General features: G+C 35.1%; 1 protein-coding gene across 1 annotated transcript; it reads right to left on the bottom strand.

Annotated features, from left to right (window-relative positions):
• Positions 1–1,658: 1,658 nt before the first annotated feature.
• LOC9641097 (cytochrome P450 71A1) lies at positions 1,659–3,382 on the bottom strand. Its single transcript, XM_002994452.2, has 3 exons — positions 2,534–3,382; positions 2,238–2,489; positions 1,659–2,173 (listed from the first exon to the last, which is right to left on the bottom strand). Exons 1-3 carry the CDS (start codon positions 3,380–3,382, stop codon positions 1,829–1,831), a joined length of 1,446 nt encoding a protein of 481 aa, XP_002994498.1. The 3' UTR covers positions 1,659–1,828.
• Positions 3,383–11,167: the final 7,785 nt, after the last annotated feature.

Genomic DNA, 11,167 nt, shown 5'->3' with positions numbered 1-11,167 from the left:
TCGACTTGCCAAGTGTTGTGATAATTAGAGTTCCATGTCACGGCCTCAGAGACACCAGGCAGCAAGATAGCCTGGCAGTTGCGGATCCAGAATACCGCCACATATCCAATGAGCATCGAGATCTGCGAGACAAGATCGTGAAACAACACCCAATTAAACGTGTTCTTGGCATACATGAGCGAGATCCAAGAGACCACATCATGATCCGGCATGGAATCAAAGATCTTCTTCAGATTGGAGCTCTATATGTCAGATTGCACAAATTCCACTGCACAGCGGCTCTTGGCAAATGTGATCACCAATGCATTGATCAAAGAAGAGTCACAAGGCGTAGGTATGGACCATCATGTTCCAGGTCGCAGCATTGCGCTGGGAGATGCAATCGAAGAGCTTAGTAGCACTGGAGGTGTGCCCGACAGCGAGCGGCTGGTTCATATTTTCAAAGAAGCAACAGTCAAATGATTGTAGTAAGAGCTGAGGTACAGCACTGTATATTCGTGTTTTATTTTTAAAGAGAAGTTAATAGCAGAAACTTCCAACTTTCGAGAAAGCATGGTAGAGAATGTCACTTTTTGAGATATACTTCTGGAGAATCCCTGTTTTTCAAGGCAAGAATCCACCATTCTCTCTTCATTTTAAGTCTAGCATGACTGAGTAATGACTGCTAAAATTTATGTGGAAAACTTTAGAACACAGAAGTTACAAGTTGGTCTTTCATTGAGAATGAGCATGTGCTCTAGTTTTTTGATAGGATGCTGTTGGTTGGACAACAAGGACTTATGATATTGTTCTATTGGTTCTTTGGATGAGCAATGCATCAAGGTTCAAGTGTGAAAGTTTTCAATCAGGTCTGAGCCAGTAGGTAGAGTCTCTTGAGGAAATTGTTAAGGAATGTTACAATCAGAAGTCAAAATTTCCTATAGATTTGGAAATGGAACCTCTGACCTCTTTGTCATCAGAGCTCCAGTTTTTCAAGCCTTCTGCCAATCCTCTTGATTGATGTCTCATCAATCCAACACGCAGCTTTGGCAGCCACAATTATGTCCAGAGAATTGTTGCTCCTGCCTGTGTCATGAGTCCCTTCAATTCCATGTCTCTGCAATTGAGGCACTTGCAAGCTTGCTCAGTCCTTGATTAAAAATCCATCAATATGACCAAAGCAATACTTGTCTTTCTATTCTGAGCAGAAATGCAAAAGTTAATCCTAAGGACTTAACTATTGCCAAAGCATTATTGAGTTGATGATGTTATATGGGATCACTACTAAGGAAATTTAGAATTGGACAAAGCAGTAAAGTGTAAAAATGTGAGCCATTTCCTTGTAATGGTTTACCTCTTGACAAACTAATTTGTCTTTAGACTCTTAAAGAGAAATTCACATAAGAGCTATAAGAAGTTAGTGTAAGCAAAGCAGGACGGGAAATAGTAATGGTAATAAAAGAAGGAACTTGGTGCATTGTTCTTTTTTTAAATAAATTTGCAACCATGAACAGTTTGAAATCCAAAAAACATCTTTGAAGACTTAATTTTGTGTAGGCCAGCATAGCTGGATTCATTGCTAGTATATTCTAAATATATCCATTCATTTACAGGTTGTTTGACATGTTGGAGCCCAAAAATGGGCCTAGTATCCAAACAAAGCTTGTAACAGATTAGAGAGAGGAAGAAATCAAGATCTTTGCCCTGGTAGATCTTTTGAGATAATTGCCTGAGAACTGAACGGAAGCCCATTGGACCAGGATCATGGCAGATTGGGAGCTTCCAATCTAACCTTCGCACAAAGCAAAATTAATAAACACACTCTGTTTATTCTAGTCAATATGTTTGACTACTTGCGGAGAACTGGAACCAATGCAAGTGGACGAGCCCGCATGAGCGTGAACCCGACCCCCTCGCCCACGTCCACCTCTTTACCATCCGGTGTTGTCCAGTTGAACCTGTAGAGAAGATTGGCAAGAACGAGATGAACAGCAGTCAACCCCAAGTTCATCCCCGGGCAGGATCGCCGGCCAAAGCCAAACGTCATGAGTTCCACGGCCGCATTGAATTCGCTGCTCATCCTCTCCGGGATGAACTCCAGAGGGTTCTCCCAGATTTTTGGATCCCGGGCGATGGCGTAGAGGTTGATCAACACTTGGGTCTTGGCTGGGATCATGTAGCCAGCTTCTTCAAGCTTTCATACACGTTGATAACAAATTCAGAGATCTAGCGAGGATCAAACCTTTTAGACTACTTACCTTACACTCGGCGGTGGATTCGCGTGGAACCATGAGTGGCGCCGGAGGGTGCTTGCGCAGGGTCTCCTTGACAATCGCGCCGAGGTACTTGAGCTTGGGAATGTCGGCCTCGCTCACCATGGTGCTACTAGCAGGGATCACGTCGTCCAATTCCTTCTGGGCTTTTGCCAAGATTTGTGGATGAAGAAGTAGCTCCGTGAGAGCCCATCCTATCGCTGTGGCAGTCGTGTCCAGCCCTGCACTCACAGCATCCTACCAGCGAGTTAGTCAACACTCAAGTCAGCCCCCAGTCTTACCAGCATGAGGCACCGGATGGTAAGATCTGACATGTTGTCGAGCGAGAGCAAGACGTCCAGGAAGCTCTCGCCGCCATGTCCTTGCTTGGCTATAGAGGATCGGTGCTCTTCAATGTGTGCTTGAAGCAAGGCATGGAATTTGGTTGCTAAGGTTCTCAGCTTGGGCAGCGAGAGATCCATCCATTTAAGCCATGGGACGTAATCGCCGATGTGTAGCCTCCCTCCCAGCTCGTTCGCCTGGTGGACCAAGCGGACGAAATCGTTGGCACCGAAGGTCCGGCTCGTCCCAAACACGAGCGTTTGCATGATCTCCAAGGTGAGGACGGTGACCTCCTGGGTTATGTTCACCGTTCTTCCTAGATTCTGGGAGAGCATCGCCAGGAACTTCTCCATCTCCCCTTGCCTCACTGCCGCAAAGCTCCCCACGCGGCGCGCGGTGAAGAGCTCGAGCGTGCAGATCTTGCGGAGCTCCCTCCATCTCGCGCCATAGCGCGCGAAGATGAGATCGTCTGGGAAGATCGCCTCGGCAAACGTGAGCGATGGCCGCGAGGAGAAGGTCCTGTCGTGGGACTTGAGGATCTCTTGGGCGATCTTGGCTGACGAGATGACGATCGTGGGGGTGTAGCCCAGGCGAAGGTAGAAGATCGGGCCGAGCTTCTTGGCGAGATCGAAGAGGATGAGATGCGGCCCGCGGGAATTGCTGGCCAGGAGTGGAATGTGGCCGAGGATTGGAAAGGCCCGGGGGCTTGGAGGCATGACATGAGAGCTGCGTGATTTAGATCGATCATAGTAGAAGATCACCAAGAAGAAAGAAGCCAAGAAGGCGAAAAAAACTGTGATGTGCTCCATGGAAGTTTGGAAATGTAGTGTGTCCGTATATACACTTCAAATGGAGCCTTTCGGTCAGAAACAACCATTCTAGAAAATAAAGATGTTATTTTTGTCTTCTTTCAATATGCTTTTTGTTGAGCAACAACCATTCTAAAAAATAAAGATGTTATTTTTGTCTTATTTCAATATGAATTCTATGGGCAATTTTGAACTTGAGTCTTAGTGGTGCCAAGTCAACTTTTTCAACTCATCTTTGGTATGGATTAGTTATAATGTAATTATGCACACTAATTAGTGTAATATGGTTTTTCCCTTTTATATTATATTTCCTTATGTTTTTTCCATTCTTTTTATTTTTATTCCTCTTTGTCCTTTTTTATTCTACTTCTGTTTTCATCAATTTTTTTTATTTTTATTACTTTTCCTATATTTTTGTTTTATTCTTTCATTCCCTTCTTCAAATCCCTTCAATGGTCTTTATATTACAATGGTTGACTGGCTTATAAAAGAGTATGCTGATTTATTTGAATTTAACTTGTTGTTTAAAGCTAAGATTGTAACATGTTATCCTATTCCAATTAGAGATGCTTGTCCAATTAAGGTTTTTATTCATTGTTGGTCACTAAAGGAAATCAAGATTTTACATACAAACATCAAAGAAATGTTGAGCAAATGTGTTATTCGAAAGTTATGGAATCTTTAGGCATGTGAACCTTATTTTGTGACAAAACCTGATAGGAATATTCATTTTTACTTTAATTATTATCCGTTAAACAAAGTGATTATTTTAGATCTTCCTCACACTTTTGATCTTCTAGATCATCTAGAAAGAAGTCGTTAACTCACTAAGCTAAATTTTATTTCTAAGTATTAGCAAGTGCCAATGACTAAGGAGGATATTCCTAAGACTGTTTTTCTTACACCATTTGATTTGTACAAATTATTAATGATACCATTCGGTTTGACCAACATTTTAACAACTTTAGATGATGTTAACAACTTTAGTAGATGATGAATGTGGTTCTTTATAATATGCTAAAAATGACTATTGACTTCATCGATGATGTCTTAATTCACTTGAAAAGGATATAAGAGTATATCTATGATGTTCAGAAGATATCAAATTGGTTACAAGAAGTTGGTTTAAAATTAAAACAATTGAAATGCATGTTTAGGTCCAAAGACATAATTTATCTTGAGTACCATATTTTTTGTGAGGGTTTGCAAGTTAATTCTAACAAACTTGTGGCCATTCAAAAGTTCCCTACTCCGAAATGTGTGAATAACATACAGTGCTTATTTAGTAAAGTGCAATATTTCAGTCATTTTATTAATCGACTTTATTGGTTAGCTAAGGGAATTACACCACATATTAATTAACATCTAGTAGGTCCAATTTACTCTTGCTGGGCTTGACCTGAGGGGTAGGGTGTCAAGAGAGAAATGCTCTTAGGAGAGTTATAACTTTCAACTTCCATTCATGAGGGTGTGAACTTGTAGAGAATAATTTGAGAGACAATCCATAAGGGTTTGACATCTTTCTAATCACATTGCACTATTGCGAGTGTTACTGAAATTGTCAACATCATCTTTTATCTGGTTTGAGGACTGTGAACAAACATTTATAGATCTCAAAGAGCTATTAACAACTCTTCCAATTTTGGTGTATTTTAGCTACATTTGATTTTTCATTTTGCATGTGGATGTTTTGGATATTGGTTTTGGGGATGTCTTAATGCAAGAAACTACAAGTGTAACTGGTCAGCATTATCCCATTGCATACATCAATCGTACATTACAACTAGCAGAAATGAACTACTCTACAATGAAAAAAGAATGTTTAGTAATAGTTTGGGGTTTTGAAAAAGTTTTATGCATATTTGCATAATTCTTGAACATTATTAAAAGGTGATCATATTATAATTACTTTATTATTGAAGTAGAAGAACTTGGTTAGTCATAGTAGTCAGTGGGCTCTAAAGCTTTAGATATACAATTTAAAGGTTGTTCATTGCCTAGGAAGTTTTATAGATGATGTTGATGCCCTTTCTCAAGATTCCTAGCGAATTTATTGTTCTAACACCTGTGGATTTCTTGGATGAGGATTTTGTGCCGTCGACAGTTGATATACGTAATGTTTAGTGTTCACAAAGTGTAAAGCAAGATTTACCTTCACTTGATGATGTTTGTGAGGCTCAAAATGTTGAGTTATAGATCCAAAGGTTTTGTAAGGGATTTAAGAATTCTACATCATTTACTAATGACTTGCCATTTTAACATTTATATTTTCAATATCACCTTAAGGATGTCATTTTTTATTATTGGGATTCATCTTGATCATTTATAACTAGTGGTACTTATGATATTTATTCTATGCTTTTTCCATATTTATCATGACTCTCTTATTCTAGGCAGACATATGGAATATTAGTGTATGATTAAGAAGTTACAAAGTCTTTCTATTAGCCGGAGATGTAATATAATATTATTTGATATATATATAGTTGTATTTGGTGCCAAGCTCGTAATACTCTCCCTCATACTATGAAAGGATGGTTGAAATCAATTGCAATTTTACATCTATTTGAGTTGATAGTGTTTGATCTAATAAGGTGTTTTCCACAATTAACTACTAATAATGAATATGTCATTGTTGCCTCTGACTACTTGACTCACTAAGTGGAAATCAATGCCCTTGCTAATGACTTAGCAATTGTTATTAAGTACTTCCTCAATTGAGTGGTGTTCTATTTAAAGCAATTTCTTTCAAGTAATGGTCTTGTATTTATAATTAAGGCATTTTATGTTTTAATATCTTGATTGGGGATACATTATACTTTTAGAAGTGTTTATCATCCATAGATAGATGGTTTAGTGAATAGCTTATTTGGACTTTTAAAGGAATGATTGCGAAGTATGTAAGCTTTCAACATTCGGATTAAGATGGTTATTTATCATCTCTTCGGTATACATATGTCATAAAGGTACAAAGTTTTATTGGTACTTCACCATATAGAAGTTTATATGATTTAACAGAAAATACTATGATCTAAACTACTAACGAAGTTGAGTTTACCTTCACAATTGCTATGAGTTGCCAATGCTAGGTCTTTGGATTAATATTTGATGAGTATTTTTGCACTTGTCCAAGCAAATTCTATTAAACATTTGAGTTGTGTACAAGTGGGACAACAATGGCACTATAACTCCCATCATCATCCACCTCTATAGTATAAAGTGAATGACTAAGTATTAATCCATTCTCCTAGTCTTATAGTATATAGTATGTTTAAAGGGCTCCTTGCTTAATAGAAGGGACCATGTCAAGTGTTGCAGCAGGTTGAACCATAAGTTTATAAAATTCAGCATGATGTTCAACAAGTTGATCCTCCAAAAATTGTGCGTATGCAATGGCCAAAACACTTTGTACAAAGGGATTATAAACAATTAGTACCACCTATAAATCCACCAGTGCTTCCTCCTAATGTTCATCCAAATCTCGACCTGTCAACTAAAGAAATTTGATTGCCTTTTATCCCTCAGAGAAGAAGGGATCATGTAAAGTCCAAATGTGTGGTTACAATATCATATACTACTATGGATTTTGATAATTATTAGATTGGTTTCAATCTGAACTACTCCCTCTTGTATATAAGCTAGGGGTTTTGGGTTAATGAATATGCACATTTCTATCTCCCATTTCTATATTCCATGCACTCATAGTATGAAAATTTATAAATCATTGGTTTTCCAGCTTATTTTGTGTGTTAAAATTGAACTTGATAGTTGACAAGCTACTTTATAAAGGTGTTCTTTTATAATAATATAAACTTATGATAAAGGATAAATATATCTCACCAATATAATGCTAGAAGGATGCAAAAGAGTGGCATCTCTTTGATTTGCAACTATGAAGAGTAAAAAGGTGTAGCGATAAATATTACTTCTTGGAAATGAATGAAACAAGAAAATAGTGACTTCTTAATACACTTTATGCTTATCACATTCTATCATGCAACAATAAATGTTTCATATAAGTTACAATTACTAGCTTACCATAGTTTTTAACGCTTTTTCAAAAGGAATCCTTCTATTTTTGAATAACATTTGGAATAAAAGAGTGCTAAAATGAAAACTCTAGAATGAAACTCTCAACTTCATGAACAATTCATGAGCATATTATAGAAGATCATCTTGGTCAACACAATTTTCTGTGAAAAAATATTTTAAAACCTACAAAAAATTCACATGCTATTAAACAAAAGTATGTCATTATTCTTGTGGACTACCAAGGGCTAAAACAAATTGAATGTACTATCAAAGTTAAACAAAGATGTCTAGTATGTTTAGCTTATACATCAATGCCTTTGAGAGTTTAATGTAGCATCAACATTTCAAAGATCCATAAGGTCATTATTTACTACTTGCCCTAACCTTTAATGATAATTACATGTTTTGATTGAGTTTTGTTAATTACAAGGTTGGCTGTTAAAATGGCTAAGACTCTAATTATGATATTTAGTCTTACAAGAAATAACTCTTTCATATGATAGGCAACACCTTATCTAAATCAAAGAATATAAGTACCACAAATGTATGCTATGCTCCCCAAAGAAAATTACAAAATGATTAGGATACTATGAGACTAAGGTAACTATATTCCTCACCTATGTGAGGGAAGTTTGGGGTGTTAGTATCTCCACTGCAAACTAGAAGAAGTTTAAGAAAATCAATCACTAATTCTTGAATATGGAATTTGGCTATTAAAAAATAAACTGGTATCATGGTTGTAGAGATATAAATTACTTAAGTACCTCTTATTTTACCAAGTGATTCTTCTTTATTGATGTTTGAAACCATAGACAAACTTTCTAAATATGCTATCTCCAACTCTACTGATACAAACAGCATAGGATGGTGCACAAATTTAGATGTTGGACATAACAAGACTAAATATAGATTTGAATAATTTACTTTATATTGCATATATGGGTTTTCCAAAGGTAGCTCAATTAAACTTAACATAAGTTAAATTTAAAGAGTACCTTGACATTGTCAACTCACAATACTTTATGAGTATAATACCTTATTAGAGTGCCAATAAACAATACCATCAATAGATAGTATTTTGAAATATTTTGGCAAGTTATCAAGCAAGTTAACATTGCCTCCACACAAACATTCTTGCTATTAAAATAGAGACTCTACTTCTTTTGTAAGCATAGTTTGAGATGGTATACCATTTCATTCTCATATGTACGACATTTAACCATCTACAAGCTAGTACCAATTCTCTAGATTTGACATTACATTTTCACAAATTTCTTTTATAATTGTATCACATTCATCTGGCTAAATTCCTCTTGGCTGCTATAGATTTACAAGAGTGCTTGATATTCTTATAGTTTATAATTTCTAAATTTTTTTAAAGCTTAATATTTTTAATTTTAAAATTTATATATAAATTATGGTGATATATAATAATAAAAACTTTATATGATGATGGGACTCAATGTTCCACCTAAAGATGTGTATTATATGGCCATTATGTTAACAATATCTCAATCATATTTATACAACATTATTTTTTATGTATTAAAATTATAATTGATAAAAATTATTAATATAAAAATAAAATGTTAGAAATTTGTAATATTGCAAAACTATTAAAATAAAGCAAATATCTGAGCTAACTGAAAATCAATGTGATTAATTTAACTGATGACTTTATTATAAAATAGAATAACTAGAGCTATTCAACTCCTTTATATTAGGTTATAGAGGATCCTCTATATATTATGTCACTACTTCACTTTTATCTTACTTGAAAGTATTTTTTATACTCCTGCCATTTGTATAAATATGTGTAAATTTAATAATTACTATCCAAATAATTAAGTATTATTTCCTACACATAATTTAAATTATCACATTAATTTCAGTATTTTGGAACCTTCACTTCAATAATTTTAACTCTAAATTAATCTCATATAAAATTTGTCTCTTCAGTAACTATAACTAATGTAATTTTTTTAGCTCCAAGTTTTATTTATTTAGATAGTTATCCATAATATTTCATTTTCCAAGTTTGTTATAATTAATCATATACAGGATCAAATTTAAATATGTAATCTCTCTTTTTTTACTGGTTAACAAACCCAATCATGGATTTTTGACCAACACATGACACGTGGAAGTGTTGAGATGGAGTCTGAAATGGACCCAAGATGGAGTCCAAGATAACAAAAATTATATCCATTCCTTTACTGCCACGCCTCATTTAAATTGCCAAGCTTTAAACAACTCATTTAACCATAAGATCCCATAGCTGGCATTTTCATCTCAGTAGAACACTCAAAACTTCACCTAGCATTCCAAGTTTTAAATATTATATTATGTTATAAGTTATATTTGTTATATTATGATGTATATTGGTGATAGGGTCAATTGTAAAAGGGATTTTAATATAAATATTATATTATGTTGTATTAGCTATGTATATTATAATTATAATTATGTTAAAAATTACTACATTACTATTATTTTTGCATATAAAATGCATCATAAACTTGGTTGAGATAAGTGTATGTAAGGTGGTTGCTTTTTTTAGGAAAGTTTTTCTTATCTCAGAGGAATTGGATTTGATTACTTTGTACTTATCGATTGTCCATAGTGAGAAGTCTATTTCTTAAGTAAACAATTCCATTCAATTCTTAAGTGTTTGTGATGTATGAATCATAGATGTGGTGACCCTTGTGCTTGGTATGTTGCAAGACACAACTAACTCTTCATTTATATCCTTTGGGGATGATTAGAAAGAAAAAACTTGAAATAAGAGATGATGCTTCTGCTTCTAGTTTTCTAGGCATTTCCACTCTGTATAATCCTCATGTATGGTATAAGATGGTGATAATATGAATGTGGATAATAGACTTATCATGCGAGCACCTCTTGTGTGTGGCAGACTTTCTCAAGCGAACTAGACTACTATGAGATACAAATAGGTTCATCAAGAGAATGTCATTCACTTCTTGGTTATACTTAGTGTCTGTAAAGTTCATGAGGACTTGGAGAGATGATCAAAAGGTGACAATAGATATCCTTAAGTGTGTGAAGCATGAGCATATGAGTTCCATGCTTTGTAGGAGCTTCATTATGCTAATACCACCTAATTTGAGTTTGACTTAGTGTTTTGCGCTAAATCAATTCAAACTATCTCTTTAGTTTCCCACATCTATTTCACACTGTTAACACAACTATTAACTGTTGTTAATTAATAAGAGTTTTGATAGGGTTAAACTAAAACATAAGATGGAATTGAGAGATAAGAGACATGATGTTTGCCTATTTAGGTATTAAGCTTTTAAGCATAAAAGTGGCGAGAGGATGATGGATTGACAATGTATACAACCATGCAACACAAACCCTCAAGTAAGCAACAATCAAAAGTCAAAGTAGCATAGTGTTAGATAAAATGCAAAACATCATAGATGAGTGGACAAAAACTTGTCAAGTGAAATGCAATAAGGATGATGCTACTATCAATATTAAAATTGGTGATGGACCTCGAAAAATCAAGTACTTCAAAGGCATTTCTTTTATGTCATGAACTTTTTTGTTCCCTTAGAAACTGAAGAAAAAAAAAAGTGATGTTTGTTTCTTTGAAGATAAAAATGATAGTTCCAATGATGAATTTGTACGTAGAAGTGATTGACTAATGTTTTCTATGTTTGTGATGTGAATTGATGAAGATGTTGAGCATGTAAAAATAATTATATGCAAGTAATTTCAGTCGATTAAATC

This window comes from Selaginella moellendorffii, unplaced genomic scaffold, assembly GCF_000143415.4.
Source record: "Selaginella moellendorffii unplaced genomic scaffold, v1.0 SELMOscaffold_313, whole genome shotgun sequence".
Lineage (NCBI taxonomy): Eukaryota > Viridiplantae > Streptophyta > Lycopodiopsida > Selaginellales > Selaginellaceae > Selaginella > Selaginella moellendorffii.
Note: the sequence above shows the minus strand (reverse complement) of the source record. Positions and strands in the feature narration are given on the sequence as shown.

Bases quoted from the DNA above. Each gene is read 5' to 3' on its own strand.
- LOC9641097 (XM_002994452.2), bottom strand. From the start codon at position 3,382: ATGGAGCACATCACAGTTTTTTTCGCCTTCTTGGCTTCTTTCTTCTTG. The intron at 2,490-2,533 runs GTAAGACTGGGG...ACTCGCTGGTAG, and splicing joins CCATCCGGTGCCTCATGCTG to GATGCTGTGAGTGCAGGGCT. The intron at 2,174-2,237 runs GTAAGTAGTCTA...CGTGTATGAAAG, and splicing joins AATCCACCGCCGAGTGTAAG to CTTGAAGAAGCTGGCTACAT.